At 42.7% G+C, this 17015-nt stretch overlaps 1 protein-coding gene across 1 annotated transcript in view; it reads right to left on the bottom strand.

The window, feature by feature from the left end:
• Window positions 1-17015, bottom strand: part of golga1 (golgin A1) — a 298924-nt gene that overhangs the window by 93934 nt on the left and 187975 nt on the right. Inside the window, exon 18 of the mRNA XM_034169655.1 lies at window positions 3976-4078. Coding sequence (XP_034025546.1) covers window positions 3976-4078 — 103 coding nt within the window. The remainder of the gene's footprint in view (window positions 1-3975; window positions 4079-17015) is intronic.

Here is a 17015-nt window from a genome sequence, read left to right as displayed (position 1 = left end):
TTTTTTTTTTTAGTTTTCCTCAGTGCTGCTTGGACACTTTTGTGTGTGTGTGTGTGTGTGTGTGTGGGGGGGGGGGGGGGGGGGGGGTGTTGCTTGCTTAATTTTAGAATTTCATCAGTGAAGCTCAATCACTTTTTGTTGTGGATTTTTGTTTGTGTTTTTGTTTAATTTTCCACTTTTCATCTGTGAAGCTCAGACACTTTTTGTTGTGGGTTTTCTGTTTAATTATCCACTTTTAATCAGTGAAGCTTGGACACTTTTTCTTGTGGGTTTTTGTGTTTTTGTTTAATTATCCACTTTTAATCAGTGAAGCTTGGACACTTTTTCTTGTGGGTTTTTGTGTTTTTGTTTAATTATCCACTTTTAATCAGTGAAGCTTGGACACTTTTTCTTGTGGGTTTTTGTGTTTTTGTTTAATTATCCACTTTTAATCAGTGAAGCTTGGACACTTTTTCTTGTGGGTTTTTGTGTTTTTGTTTAATTATCCACTTTTAATCAGTGAAGCTTGGACACTTTTTCTTATGGGTTTTTGTGTTTTTGTTTAATTATCCACTTTTAATCAGTGAAGCTTGGACACTTTTTCTTGTGGGTTTTTGTGTTTTTGTTTAATTATCCACTTTTAATCAGTGAAGCTTGGACACTTTTTCTTGTGGGTTTTTGTTTGTGTTTAATTATCCACTTTTAATCAGTGAAGCTTGGACACTTTTTCTTGTGGGTTTTTGTTTGTGTTTAATTATCCACTTTTAATCAGTGAAGCTTGGACACTTTTTCTTGTGGGTTTGTGTTTTTGTTTAATTATCCACTTTTAATCAGTGAAGCTTGGACACTTTTTCTTGTGGGTTTTTGTTTGTGTTTAATTATCCACTTTTAATCAGTGAAGCTTGGACACTTTTTCTTGTGGGTTTGTGTTTTTGTTTAATTATCCACTTTTAATCAGTGAAGCTTGGACACTTTTTCTTGTGGGTTTTGTTTGTGTTTTTGTTTAATTATCCACTTTTAATCAGTGAAGCTTGGACACTTTTTCTTGTGGGTTTTGTTTGTGTTTTTGTTTAATTATCCACTTTTAATCAGTGAAGCTTGGACACTTTTTCTTGTGGGTTTTTGTTTGTGTTTTTGTTTAATTTTCCACTTTTCATCAGTGAAGCTCAGACACCTTTTGTTGTGGGTTTTTTGCTTGTTTGTGTTTTTGTTTAATTATCCACTTTTAATCAGTGAAGCTCGGACACTTTGTCTTGTGGGTTTTTTGTTTGTGTTTTTGTTTAATTTTCCACTTTTCATCAGTGAAGCTCAGACAGTTTTTGTTGTGTTTTTTTTTTTTGCTTGTTTGGTTTTTGTTTAATTATTCACTTTTCATCAGTGAAGTTCGTACACTTTTTGTTGTGGCTTTTTGTTGTTTAATTTTTAAAAAAATTTTTTGAGTTCATCTCCATGCAGTCAGCTACAGCAGAGTCCGTCTCGATGCCAATGAAAGAGCGTCATGCTGCTATTCTTCCTGAGGATCAGAAAAGTCAGCTCATTTGTCACGCGTATGATGGAGTCGGCGTGATGAGAGGAGCCACTGCAGGCGTTCAGCGGAAGATACAAGACCTGGACCCCAACGCCCCCTACACCCACTGCTACGCACGTCAGCTCAACCTGATCATGCCACAGGCCACGCCCCCTACACTCACTGTTACACACGTCAGCTCAACCTGATCATGACACAGGCCACGCCCCCTACACTCACTGTTACACACGTCAGCTCAACCTGATCATGCCACCTCTCACACATCCAAAGTAAGGATCTTTTTTTCTGACCTTTCTGGCTTCACCAGTTTTTTTTTCCAAGATCCACCAAGCAACCGTGTGTGCTCGATAAAATTGTGGCCCAAAGGCTGCCAACATCCAGCACTGTCAGGTTGAACGTTCACAGCTGTGCCACCACCATGTTTAAGCACAGGGAGGACCTCATTCGCTGTTTGGAAACCATACGAGACTCTGGTGACTTTGAGCCCAGTGCTGTCAGAGATGCGGGAGTCTTTGCCACACTACTGGAGCATCTGGACTTCAATTTCTTCCTGCAACTTCTCCATCGTATCATATACTACATGTGGACCTCCTCTATGCCAAACCACAAAAGAAAACCATTGATTCAGTCCATGTCGATGGCCGTAACCAGCAGTTCAAACAGGACATCCAACTGATCAGGTTACTGTGACTAATTTTCTTATTATTATTCTTATTCATGTTCTGCCTTTATTATTAATCCTCTATTTTCTTTTATATTTGTAAATATTTTGTCTTCTGCAGAAATTCTCTCCATTCTCGCAGTTTGGACAGCAGCAGCTCCCATCCAGCAGAGAGACGTCCCGAGTCCAGAGAGCCATCAGAGGATCGCAGAAGAGGTGAGAAAGAAATTGGTGTTCTCAGGCTGACAACCTCCGTTTTTGCTGTGAGAACAGGTCGGCTGGTGTGAGCCGTCTGCCCCCTGGTGGTGCATGCTGTAAATTGTTTTTTTTTTTGTTTTTTTTTTACTGTAAATCTGACCTGATGCTCAACAGAAGCAAACTGAAGACAGAGCTCAGTCTGATCTACAGTGAGAAGGAGTTGAAGGCCCACTGTGGGGCTGTGGACCTTTTCCAGCTCTTCATGGACAGTAATCTTGGAGAGGTCTTTTCAGAGATGGTTACTCTCCTAAAGATCCTCATCACCACACCCATGACCACTGCAGAAGCTGAGAGGTGCTTCTCCACCTTGAAAAGAATTAAAACATTTCGTAGAAACACCATGAACCAGGACAGGCTGGATGCACTGGACATGACGCTCTCAACAGCAATTGCAGCTGATGGACTTCAGGGTCAATTTACAGTCCAGAAAGAAAGGAGGGCAACATTTCTGTTCAAATACTGCAGTGTCTCTAGATGGTGTTGGGCAGCAATAAAGCAGGTTGCATTGGGTCTTCCGTTCCCCCCCACCCCGTATGAAGTGCTTTTTTATTTTTTTGCGCTCCCCTTAAACGTTTTAGGACCAGCCGCCACTGCTCACCACACGTAACATCACACATAATCTCCTACAGCAGGGGTTTGCAAAGTGTGACTGACGCACACAAACACAATTTCAACATCTTGGTGTGTTTCATTTTATTCTTTGAGACATGTTAAACACATTTTAAATATATTTATTTATTTTTAAATATGTGTTAAAATATGTGTTTTTAAGGAACTGTCTCTGCATTTACACATTTTACAGCCTTTGTAAACATTTTAAAATGTGTTTGAAAAAACTTTCTATTTGTCTATTTTTACCTTTTGTCATATTTTAAACATCAGTTTTTTTTTTAAAATTTTTAAACATGTCCCGATGGTCCGGTCTGGCTGTTTTCCTGACATCACACCATGAGACATGTAAAACAGACACAGAGGCTAAAGCTGGACGTTTCTCTGTCCCGCTGACCTCTGACCCACTGCACCATACACACGTACAAATAAACACTGTCATCACTCACAGTGTTCCATCAGTACTCTCACTGCACTTTGACCTTCGTGCTGTTTGTTGATCATCAGCCGGTCTGCTCTGTACGAGTCTGAGCCCGTCACATCTCAGAAGCTAAACAATGCAGACCTGGTTAGTACTGGACCAAGAGACCTCTTCAGACCACCAGAGGCCGTTTGGAGCATCACAAGCTTATTATGAGGCACAAAACGTCACAATACTTGTAAAATATAGCTAAGATTGAGCTTTCCCAGCTAATTTCAAGACCTCTGTTATGTTGTAAAGCTTAAATAAAATGTCTTATTTCAGGAAATCTTATCAAGCTAATTTTCACTTGTGCCATTCACAGATATATTTTGCTTCTTACAGGCAAAATATATCTTGTATGAATTTTTTTTTTCTTTTACATTTTTGAAGTAGCTGTTTTTCCAGTGAACAGCACCAGAAGACTTGGAGCAGGCCGGCCGGGTGTGTGTGTATGTCTGTGTGTGTGTGCGCGTGTACCTTGATGGAGTGTTTTGAGGTCCTCGTCTCTCCGAGTTAGCTGGTCAGTGATCCTCGTCACTTCCTGCTGTGAGGTCTGTAGTGCTGAGGTCAACTCTCCAACCTGACCTCAAAAAACAAACCAAATAAATATTAAATCCAGCCTGGAACAGCTGCTGCAATGCTGCCTGGTTTTTCTGACTTTATGATGTCACAAAGCTGTAGTGTGCAGACAAAGTGTCAAAGGAAAATGGTGTCTTATGTCCACAGGAAAAGAAAGAGCAGGTCTGGACAGTGTGTGTTTGAGGATACACACACACACACACTGAGCGCTCATGGTCTGTAGATGGCGCAGACACACAGACTACACACAGAAAAGCCAGCGGCGCTGCTCTGCTGGCAACGTGCGCGCCTGCTTTGACTGCCCCTGTGTTTGTGCGTGGTTTTAATTGTTTTCTTCTTTCTTTGTTGATCTTAGTGGGATAATTCTAGTGTGTGAACACTATCGTATTAAAGTGTCCCTGCCATGCCATGACGTTTTTACATATTCTTGAAGAATAAAAAAGCTTTTTCTACATGTTGTCTTTGGTTTTTTACCATAAAATTACACTGAACATGGATTTAGATGTTTTGTTACCAATCTGAGAATTTGAATTTACCGCCTCCGAGTTGAACTACTTTTTCGCTGCGACGGATGTGACGTCATTTGAGTAGATGTGTCGCAGCGCCGCTCTGTTTACCAATAAGGCATACACAGACAGTGAAGGCATAGTGAGCGATTATAGCGAAGATTTAAGTGACATATCAATTGTTTTTGAAGAAGATGAGGAAGTTTTTGATGAAGATATTAATGGTGTAAATAATGATGGCTCCAAACCGTGTATGTTCCAGTCGAACGCGACAGAAAGAGGATGAAGCTGCAGCTGTCAGCTGACAGCAGCAGCACTATGGAGGACGACACAGAATGGTTTGTTCACTCACCACCTTTTCGTATAAATGATCATTTATTTCTGGCACGGCGTGTTTGTGTATGAAAAAATTATTTCAGCAGCACAGCGTGCTTAAATTCAGGAGTTTGTTCTAAAATCACTGAAAATAAAGTTTCTGTACATTCTGTATATATTTAATCATTTATAAGTCAGTTTCTTGTGATTGCTAATTCTTTACTTTTTATTCAAAGCAAATGATTGCAAATCTTTATCTGAAAAGCTGTAGACCCAAATGGGATGGGGGAAAAAGATTTCTAAATAAAAGAAAAGTTTACTTCTATATCTGTTGTCAAATTTTGTCAGGCATAATATTGTAGAAAAATGTTTATGCTAAATGGAGACTTTCTTGTCTAAAATACACATACAGAACATCTGTAATCATAAATTGTATCACATCTAATCTACACTCAAAAATATAAATGCAACACTTTTGGTTTTGCTCCCATTTTGTATGAGATGAACTCAAAGATCTAAAACTTTTTCCACATACACAATATCACCATTTCCCTCAAATACTGTTCACAAACCAGTCTAAATCTGTGATAGTGAGCACTTCTCCTTTGCTGAGATAATCCATCCCACCTCACAGGTGTGCCATATCAAGATGCTGATTAGACACCATGATTAGTGCACAGGTGTGCCTTAGACTGCCCACAATAAAAGGCCACTCTGAAAGGTGCAGTTTTGTTTTATTGGGGGGGATACCAGTCAGTATCTGGTGTGACCACCATTTGCCTCATGCAGTGCAACACATCTCCTTCGCATAGAGTTGATCAGGTTGTCAATTGTGGCCTGTGGAATGTTGGTCCACTCCTCTTCAATGGCTGTGCGAAGTTGCTGGATATTGGCAGGAACTGGTACACGTTGTCGTATACACCGGTCCAGAGCATCCCAAACATGCTCAATGGGTGACATGTCCGGTGAGTATGCCGGCCATGCAAGAACTGGGACATTTTCAGCTTCCAAGAATTGTGTACAGATCCTTGCAACACGGGGCCATGCATTATCCTGCTGCAACATGAGGTGATGTTGTTGGATGTATGGCACAACAATGGGCCTCAGGATCTCGTCACGGTATCTCTGTGCATTCAAAATGCCATCAAAATGCACCTGTGTTCTTCGTCCATAACAGACGCCTGCCCATACCATAACCCCACCGCCACCATGGGCCACTCGATCCACAACACTGACATCAGAAAACCACTCACCCACATGACGCCACAGACGCTGTCTGCCATCTGCCCTGAACAGAGTGAACCAGGATTCATCCGTGAAGAGAACACCTCTCCAACGTGCCAAACGCCAGCTTCACTGAGATGGTTTCTGACAGTTTGTGCAGAAATTCTTTGGTTATGCAAACCGATTGTTTCAGCAGCTGTCCGAGTGGCTGGTCTCAGATGATCTTGGAGGTGAACATGCTGGATGTGGCGGTCCTGGGCTGGTGTGGTTACACGTGGTCTGCGGTTGTGAGGCTGGTTGGATGTACTGCCAAATTCTCTGAAACGCCTTTGGAGACGGCTTATGGTAGAGAAATGAACATTCAATACACAAGCAACAGCTCTGGCTGACATTCCTGCTGTCAGCATGCCAGCTGCACGCTCCCTCAAATCTTGCGACATCTGTGGCATTGTGCTGTGTGATAAAACTGCACCTTTCAGAGTGGCCTTTTATTGTGGGCAGTCTAAGGCACACCTGTGCACTAATCATGGTGTCTAATCAGCATCTTGATATGGCACACCTGTGAGGTGGGATGGATTATCTCAGCAAAGGAGAAGTGCTCACTATCACAGATTTAGACTGGTGAAATTCACGTTATGTCAGCTCTTAAAAAACACACAAGATGAGTGCGAGGAGAGAACAATATGCATCAAACAGCGTGTGCAAGGATAAGCAATAATAATAATAATATTTGTAACAGTACAATAAAATAAGAAAATGAGGTAGAAATAGTATATATATATATATATATATATATATATACATATATATAATCAACTTCAATCAACTTTTTTTTCTTATATAGCGCCAAATCACAACAAACAGTTGCCCCAAGGCGCTCCATATTGTAAGGCAAGGCCATACAATAATTATGAAAAACCCCAACGGTCAAAACAACCCCCTATGAGCAAGCACTTGGCCACAGTGGGAAGGAAAAACTCCCTTTTAACAGGAAGAAACCTCCAGCAGAACCAGGCTCAGGGAGGGGCAGTCTTCTGCTGAGACTGGTTGGGGCTGAGGGAAAAAACCAGGAAAAAGACATGCCGTGAAGGGGGCAGAGATCGATCACTAATGATTAAATGCAGAGTGATGCATACGGAGCAAAAAGAGAAAGAAACAGTGCATCATGGGAACCCCCCCACAATCTACGTCTAAAGCAGCATAACCAAGGGATGGTCCAGGGTCACCCGATCCAGCCCTAACTATAAGCCTTAGCGAAAAGGAAAGTTTTAAGCCTAATCTTAAAAGTAGAGAGGGTATCTGTCTCCCTGATCTGAATTGGGAGCTGGTTCCACAGGAGAGGAGCCTGAAAGCTGAAGGCTCTGCCTCCCATTCTACTCTTACAAACCCTAGGAACTACAAGTAAGCCCGCAGTCTGAGAGCGAAGCGCTCTAATGGGGTAATATGGTACTACGAGGTCCCTAAGATAAGATGGGACCTGATTATTCAAAACCTTATAAGTAAGAAGAAGAATTTTAAATTCTATTCTAGAATTAACAGGAAGCCAATGAAGAGAGGCCAACACGGGTGAGATATGCTCTCTCCTGCTAGTCCCCGCCAGTACTCTAGCTGCAGCATTCTGAACCAACTGAAGGCTTTTTAGGGAACTTTTAGGACAACCTGATAATAATGAATTACAATAGTCCAGCCTAGAGGAAATAAATGCATGAATTAGTTTTTCAGCATCACTCTGAGACAAGACCTTTCTGATTTTAGAGATATTGCGTAAATGCAAAAAGGCAGTCCTACATATTTGTTTAATATGCGCTTTGAATGACATATCCTGATCAAAAATGACTCCAAGATTTCTCACAGTATTACTAGAGGTCAGGGTAATGCCATCCAGAGTAACGATCTGGTTAGACACCATGCTTCTAAGATTTGTGGGGCCAAGTACAATAACTTCAGTTTTATCTGAGTTTAAAAGCAGGAAATTAGAGGTCACCCATGTCTTTATGTCTGTAAGACAATCCTGCAGTTTAGCTAATTGGTGTGTATCCTCTGGCTTCATGGATAGATAAAGCTGGGTATCATCTGCGTAACAATGAAAATTTAAGCAATACCGTCTAATAATACTGCCTAAGGGAAGCATGTATAAAGTGAATAAAATTGGTCCTAGCACAGAACCTTGTGGAACTCCATAATTAACTTTAGTCTGTGAAGAAGATTCCCCATTTACATGAACAAACTGTAATCTATTAGACAAATATGATTCAAACCACCGCAGCGCAGTGCCTTTAATACCTATGACATGCTCTAATCTCTGTAATAAAATTTTATGGTCAACAGTATCAAAAGCAGCACTGAGGTCCAACAGAACAAGCACAGAGATGAGTCCACTGTCTGAGGCCATAAGAAGATCATTTGTAACCTTCACTAATGCTGTTTCTGTACTATGATGAATTCTAAAACCTGACTGAAACTCTTCAAATAGACCATTCCTCTGCAGGTGATCAGTTAGCTGTTTTACAACTACCCTCTCAAGAATCTTTGAGAGAAAAGGAAGGTTGGAGATTGGCCTATAATTAGCTAAGATAGCTGGGTCAAGTGATGGCTTTTTAAGTAATGGTTTAATTACTGCCACCTTAAAGGCCTGTGGTACATAACCAACTAACAAAGATAGATTGATCATATTTAAGATTGAAGCATTAAATAATGGTAGGACTTCCTTGAGCAGCCTGGCAGGAATGGGGTCTAATAAACATGTTGATGGTTTGGATGAAGTAAGAAGTAGAAAGATGTCCTAGCTTTACGGAGGGCTTTTTTATAGAGAAACAAACTCTTTTTCCAGGCTAAGTGAAGATCTTCTAAATTAGTGAGACGCCATTTCCTCTCCAACTTACGGGTTATCTGCTTTAAGCTACGAGTTTGTGAGTTATACCACGGAGTCAGACACTTCTGATTTAAAGCTCTCTTTTTCAGAGGAGCTACAGCATCCAAAGTTGTCTTCAAAGAGGACGTAAAACTATTGACGAGATACTCTATCTCACTTACAGAGTTTAGGTAGCTACTCTGCACTGTGTTGGTATATGACATTAGAGAACATAAAGAAGGAATCATATCCTTAAACCTAGTTACAGCGCTTTCTGAAAGACTTCTAGTGTAATGAAACTTATTCCCCACTGCAGGGTAGTCCATCAGGGTAAATGTAAATGTTATTAAAAAATGATCAGACAGAAGGGAGTTTTCAGGGAATACTGTTAAGTCTTCTATTTCCATACCATAAGTCAGAACAAGATCTAAGATATGATTAAAGTGGTGGGTGGACTCATTTACTTTTTGAGCAAAGCCGATAGAGTCTAATAATAGATTAAATGCAGTGTTGAGGCTGTCATTCTCAGCATCTGTGTGGATGTTAAAATCGCCCACTATAATTATCTTATCTGAGCTAAGCACTAAGTCAGACAAAAGGTCTGAAAATTCACAGAGAAACTCACAGTAACGACCAGGTGGACGATAGATAATAACAAATAAAACTGGTTTTTGGGACTTCCAATTTGGATGGACAAGACTAAGAGACAAGCTTTCAAATGAATTAAAGCTCTGTCTAGGTTTTTGATTAATTAATAAGCTGGAATGGAAGATTGCTGCTAATCCTCCGCCCCGGCCCGTGCTACGAGCATTCTGACAGTTAGTGTGACTCGGGGGTGTTGACTCATTTAAACTAACATATTCATCCTGCTGTAACCAGGTTTCTGTTAGGCAGAATAAATCAATACGTTGATCAATTATTATATCATTTACCAACAGGGACTTAGAAGAGAGAGACCTAATGTTTAATAGACCACATTTAACTGTTTTAGTCTGTGGTGCAATTGAAGGTGCTATATTATTTTTTCTTTTTGAATTTTTATGCTTAAATAGATTTTTGCTGGTTATTGGTGGTCTGGGAGCAGGCACCGTCTCTACGGGGATGGGGTAATGAGGGGATGGCAGGGGGAGAGAAGCTGCAGAGAGGTGTATAAGACCACAGCTCTGCCTCCTGGTCCCAACGCTGGACAGTCACAGTTTGGAGGATCCAAGAAAATTGGCCAGATTTTTAGAAATGAGAGCTGCTCCATCTAAAGTGGGATGGATGCCGTCTCTCCTAACAAGACCAGGTTTTCCCCAGAAGCTTTGCCAATTATCAATGAAGCCCACCTCATTTTTTGGACACCACTCAGACAGCCAGCAATTCAAGGAGAACATGCGGCTAAACATGTCACTCCCGGTCTGATTGGGGAGGGGCCCAGAGAAAACAACAGAGTCCGACATTGTTTTTGCAAAGTTACACACCGATTTAATGTTAATTTTAGTGACCTCCGATTGGCGTAACCGAGTGTCATTACTGCCGACGTGAATTACAATCTTACCAAATTTACGCTTAGCCTTAGCCAGCAATTTCAAATGTCCTTCGATGTCGCCTGCTCTGGCCCCCGGAAGACAATTGACAATGGTTGCTGGTGTCGCTAACTTCACATTTCTCAAAACAGAGTCGCCAATAACCAGAGTTTGATCCTCGGCGAGTGTATCGTCGAGTGGGGAAAAACGGTTAGAAATGTGAACGGGTTGACGGTGTACACGGGGCTTCTGTTTAGGGCTACGCTTCCTCCTCACAGTCACCCAGTCAGCCTGCTTTCCCGACTGCCCGGGATCTGCCAGGGGGTAACTAACTGCGGCTAAGCTACCTTGGTCCGCACCGACTACAGGGGCCTGGCTAGCTGTAGAATTTTCCACGGTGCGGAGCCGAGTCTCCAATTCGCCCAGCCTGGCCTCCAAAGCTACGAATAAGCTGCACTTATTACAAGTACCGTTACTGCTAAAGGAGGCCGAGGAATAACTAAACATTTCACACCCAGAGCAGAAAAGTACGGGAGAGACAGGAGAAGCCGCCATGCTAAATCGGCTAAGAGCTAGTAGCTACGCAACCTAGCGGATTCCTAAAAACACACAAAGTGAATAATGTGTAAATAATTTAGAGGTGATTCAGCAGAAGGAGTGCCCCAATCAAGGCACCAAACAGGCCATGAAGCAGCACAGGCAACGCACGACAACAGTGAACGCACGACAACGGTGCTAAAATAAAATAAAAATCGACTAAACACGCTGTGGAGCAGCACAGATAACGCACGACAACAGTGCTAAAAAAAATAAAAAATAAAAAATAAAAACGAAAGCGTTAGCAAGCTAGTTAGCTTGCCAACGCTGATGAAAGTTAGCTGATGAAAGTGCTCCGTCGCGATGTTTCGACCGTTAGAGGTCTTCCTTAGGCGTTGGAGCACAGTAAAAAAGTTAAAAAAAAAAGTAAAAAGGTAAAAAAGTAAAAAAGTCTTGAAAAAGACTGTTAGTTCAAGTCCAAAGCAGCAGGTAGCAGTCTCTGTGTAAACAGTCCCAACAGAGAGCCAAAATTCATATACATATACATATATATATATACATACATACATACATACATACACACATACATACATACGAGGTCTGTTAGAAAAGTATTGGGCCTTTTTATTTTTTTCAAAAACCATATGGATTTGAATCACGTGTGATTGCATCAGCCAAGCTTGAACCTTCGTGCGCATGCTTGAGTCTTTTTCACGCCTGTCGGTTGCGTCATTCACCTGTGAGCAGGCTTTGAGTGAGCACTGGTCCAGAATGATCAATTTTTTCCAGAAACTGTGAGAGACCTCCAGGTGGACACCGTTCGGAAAATTAATATGGCTTTCAGGGACGATTTTAATGTGATTACACAGATTAAGGAGTGATCCAGCCGGTTTAAAGACCGCCCACAGCGACAGACACGTGGAATTTCTCCGCACGTCTGTCTCAATGTGCCGAAAAAGTGCTGATGTCCACGTCTTCTGCAATTCCTGTGCTAGTCAGAAGACATACTGGATCAAGACAGCGTCCAGTTTAGAAATGAACGGCACATTCCACTGTTACAGGAGTTTTTGTCATGGAAAGAGGAGTGGAGGAATCCCGCGCGTTGCGGCGGAGACGCATGGCGCAAAGCAACGCCGTGATGAAGCCTCACAGGACATGTTCTGGCATGTCCAGGCACATCCACAATTTCTGGGATATTCACACGACTGAAAAGCAACCGGAAGCCGTCTGAAAGCCACCTGAAAGCCGTCCTGTGAGACCAACACAGAGGTGGTTTTGTCCCACGTCATAACCGGCACGGTGGCGCATTCATCCACTTCTTTTTCCATGAAAAAAACTCCTGTAACAGTGGAATGTGCCGAAAAAGTGCTGATGTTCTGCCTTTTTGTGAAAGTCAGACATCCCGGATCAACAAAGCCTTCATGTTGTAAATGATCTGGTTTGTTCAGCGGGGTGTCAGCCTGTCGATCGGCGCTCGGTCTTTGGGCGGTCTTTAAACCGCCTGGATCACTCCTTAATCTGTGTAATCCCCATAAAATCGTCCCTGAATGCCATATTAATTTTCCGAATGGTGTCCACCTGGAGATCTCTCACAGTTTCGGGAAAAAAATTGATGCAGCAAAGCTCCAAATCATTCTGCCATTTCCTTAACGACAAGAGGGGTGGACCAGTGCTCACTCAAAGCCTGCTCACAGGCGAATGACGCAACCGACAGGAGTGAAAAAACTCACGCATGTGCACGAAGGTTCAAGCTTGGCTGATGCAATCACACGTGATTCAAATCCATATGGTTTTTGAAAAAAATAAAAAGGTCCGATACTTTCTAACAGACCTCGTATACATACACACATGCACACATACACACACATACACATATACATATAAGTAAATAATATAAGTACATATCTACCATTGACATTAACACTTGTCCGATTGTCCAGGACAAATGTAAAATGTTATCGGACAAGCAATAGCTCTAAATCGCTGTCCGATCAGACAAGTTGTTTTCTTATTTACATCAATCAATCAATCAACTTTTTTCTTATATAGCGCCAAATCACAACAAACAGTTGCCCCAAGGCGCTCCATATTGTAAGGCAAGGCCATACAATAATTATGAAAAACCCCAACGGTCAAAACGACCCCCTATGAGCAAGCACTTGGCAACAGTGGGAAGGAAAAACTCCCTTTTAACAGGAAGAAACCTCCAGCAGAACCAGGCTCAGGGAGGGGCAGTCTTCTGCTGAGACTGGTTGGGGCTGAGGGAAAAAACCAGGAAAAAGACATGCCGTGAAGGGGGGCAGAGATCGATCACTAATGATTAAATGCAGAGTGATGCATACGGAGCAAAACGAGAAAGAAACAGTGCATCATGGGAACCCCCCACAATCTACGTCTAAAGCAGCATAACCAAGGGATGGTCCAGGGTCACCCGATCCAGCCCTAACTATAAGCCTTAGCGAAAAGGAAAGTTTTAAGCCTTTAGTTTTAAGTCATTTACATCACATCTTCCACAATTTGTCGGATAGTCACACGACTGAAAAGCCACCGAAAGCCGTCTGAATCTTCCGAATGGTGGAAGAGATGAGCATGCCACAACATGTCCTGTGAGACTTCAACACGAAGGCGCTTTTGCTGCGCCATCAGCTTTGTACCCAAGCCATCGGCAAGAATTTCGCTGCAACTCTTTTCATGACAAAATCTTCTGTCACAGTGGAATGTGCCAAAAAAGTGCTGATGTCCACCTCTTCCACAATTTCCTCGGACAGTCACACGATGGTCCCGCATCACCACAGCATTCACTTTGGAAATGATCTGGTCATTTCAGCATGTTGATGACGACCGGAGCGCAGCTCGCTCTCCACCGTTGTGCGGCCGTCTTTAAACCGGTTGTACCACTCCTTAATCTGTGTGATGCCAACCTCCTCTTTTCTTCCCACTCTCCGTCAACGTCCTGTCCGCGCGGACGAGTGTGAAGCCGTCCATGTTAGTGACCGAGTCTGATACGTGTTCACCCAATCACATCTCCGTGAAGCACGAGACTGCAGCCCTTATGCAGCCTCTGGAAACGGGCTAGTTAGTACTGTTAGCTCCTCGGTTTTGTTGTGGAGAGACCTTACATTCCCCATGACCACAGACGGAATAAGTCCTCCTCTGCTTCGTCCGTCCACCTCTGCAGCCTCTCCATTTCCTCCGTATGTCTGCAGGTACATCCAGGTGCTCAGCATAGTGGGGACCCAGCCCACTGTACGTAGAGTCTTAGTCCAAGCAGCTGATCCCGGATGTAAACAATGGGACGTCCGGAGTCACAGACAAAGGGATTTCCCCACGCTGCCTCAAATAATGATGAAAGGAGCAGAAAACTAATCACAAGAGTAACAAAAGTGGGTTTCCCATGTGCACACTTGCACAGGGTACCATCCACTGCAAATAAAGACAAATAAGCACTATTAAAAAATATTAAAAATAGCGAAAGTAGGAAAAGAGGGGTTTCCTGACACCCCTACCATTGTCATTGGGGACTTTATGTAATTTAGAGAAAGTTTTGCCAGGTTTTGATCAGGTGGTAAAATGCAATACAAGGAAAGACAACATACTGGATAGATGCTATGTAAACATCAAAACAGCGTCTCAGTCCAGATGTAAGCCACCAATTTCCAACTCTGATCACAACGTGGTGCACCTCATTCCTACAGACAAGACCAAAGTGAAGAGCAGAAAACCTGTGGATAGGGTCATACATGTATGGTCTCAGGAAAATCAAGAGGCTTTGGCAGCCTGCTTTGAGTGCACCAACTGAAGACACTTTGGACTCAGCATGCACAGTGACAAGTGACTACATACATTTTTGTGTTGAGTCCACAATCCCCACAAAGACAGTAAAGGTGTATCCAAATAAAACTTACGTAACCAAGGACATTAAACAGTTAATAAATCAGAGGAAACAGGTTTTTCACAATAAGGACACAGTACAGCTCAAAAAGATGAACAGGGAGCTGAGGAGACAAATAGGGAAGTCAGGAGAGGCCCACAGAAAACATCTGGAGGAGCTGTTCAGAACAACGATCCCAGGAGACTGTGGAGGACTATGAAACCCATGGCTGGGATGGTAGACAGACCACTGTCGTGTGCTGTGCAGGATGAGAGTGCTACTGCAGGTGACCTGAACACCTTTTTCACGCGTTTTGAGATTGCTGAAGTGGGGAGAGCTGCAGGGAGGCTCTGAGCTCAGTCCCAGTGCAGCCTGAAGACGCAGTGGTAATCTCAGTGTCACAAGTGGCCAGCACATTTCGACATCTGAGTGCACGTAAGTCCTCCAGGCCAGATAACATCAGTGCCTTCATTTTAAAGAGCTTTAGTGAGGAACTTGCTGTGTAGCATGGCATTCTTTATTTGGACACGCATACTGTCCCCACAGCCTGCAGAACATCACATGTAACACCACTTACAAAGAAAACCTGTCCCAATGTAGAGACTTCCGATCCGTGGCATTAACTTCAGTCCTAATTAATTCACTGGAGAAAATCATCACACCTTTGCTGACTCAGTCAGTTCAGGATAAATTAGACCCCTGTCAGTTCACATACAAACAGAAAAGAAACACAGAGGATGCAGTGGCCACTCTCATGCAGCTGGTGTCAAAACATCTGGATGCATCAAATAAAAACTATGCCAGAGTTCTCTTTATCAACTTCTCATCTGCATTCAATACAATAAAAAAATGACATTTTACTCTCAAAAATGCATCTGGTTGGGGTCAACACCTACCTTATCACTGGTATCAGTCCTTCCTCACAGCGGGTCAAAATAAACACACACTCTCCCCTGATCAGTACAAACTGTGGGGTTCCTCAGGGCTGTGTCGGTTCCCCTGGACTGTTTACCATCTACACCAATGACTGTGTCATAAAAAAAGAGTTTAACCATCATCTAATTACATTTTCAGATGACGCAGCACTGGTGGCACTACTCTCAGGAAAAGAACAACCAGGTCTGTACCATGACTGTGTCAACAGCCTGGTTGAGTGGTGTGACCAGAACGTACTTATTATAAACTCAGCCAAGACTGAGGAAGTCATCTTTGGCCAAACTCAACTCACCACTGCTCCTGTGGTCATACATCAGGAGATCATCAAACAGTCTGATTCTTTAAAATATTTAGGAGTGTATGTGGACAGCGCCCTCTCCTGGAGTGTTCACACAGACTATCTGTGCAACAAGCTGCAGTGGAGAACATACTTTCTAAGGAGACTCCGAACCTTTGGAGCCAGTCCAGTCATTCTGGACCAGTTCTACACAGCTACCATTCAGAGTGTGTTGCTGTGTGGCAGCTCTGTGTGGTTCTGTGGCCTCTCAGTGCAGCTGAAGAACAGGATACTGAGGCTCCTCAACATCTGCTCCAAAACTGTGGGCCACTAGGTGGAGAACAAATTCACAGAGCTGTGCAGGAAACGAGCCTTACGACTTGCAAATAAAATCTCTACAGACTCAGCCCATGTTCTGAACAGTGAATATGAGCTTCTTCCTTCTGGGAAATGCTTTAGAGTGCATTGTTACATGAGGAAGAGATACAAGAACTCATTTGTGCCACACTCCATCTCACTTTTAAACCAGAGGGAGACCAAATGAACACGTTGTTGTAGACCACACACTAGTTGTAAAATTATTTGATGCTGAGTGTTTTATGATGAATGTTTGATGTGTTTTCACGTCTTGGGGCTTCGGCAGCTCATGTAAGTCGATTTTCCATTTTACGGACAAAGTTTTATCTTATCTGTTATTGTCCTGGAAGAAAGGAGTTTGATTGTTCCATCACAGAATAACGACTACCGCTAACTGCTTTCTCTTTGGGGACAAATGGAGCCAAATCAGAACCAAAGCTCAACTCTTTACTGGATCACTGGTGATTTGTACGGAACCATGAATGAATTAATGAATTTATTCGGCACACACAGACACAAAACAACAACGTAAACTCACAAAGAAAACAATCCAACA

Source organism: Thalassophryne amazonica, chromosome 5 (genome assembly GCF_902500255.1).
Source record: "Thalassophryne amazonica chromosome 5, fThaAma1.1, whole genome shotgun sequence".
NCBI classification, from domain to species: domain Eukaryota; kingdom Metazoa; phylum Chordata; class Actinopteri; order Batrachoidiformes; family Batrachoididae; genus Thalassophryne; species Thalassophryne amazonica.
This window is presented reverse-complemented; position numbering and strand designations above follow the sequence as displayed.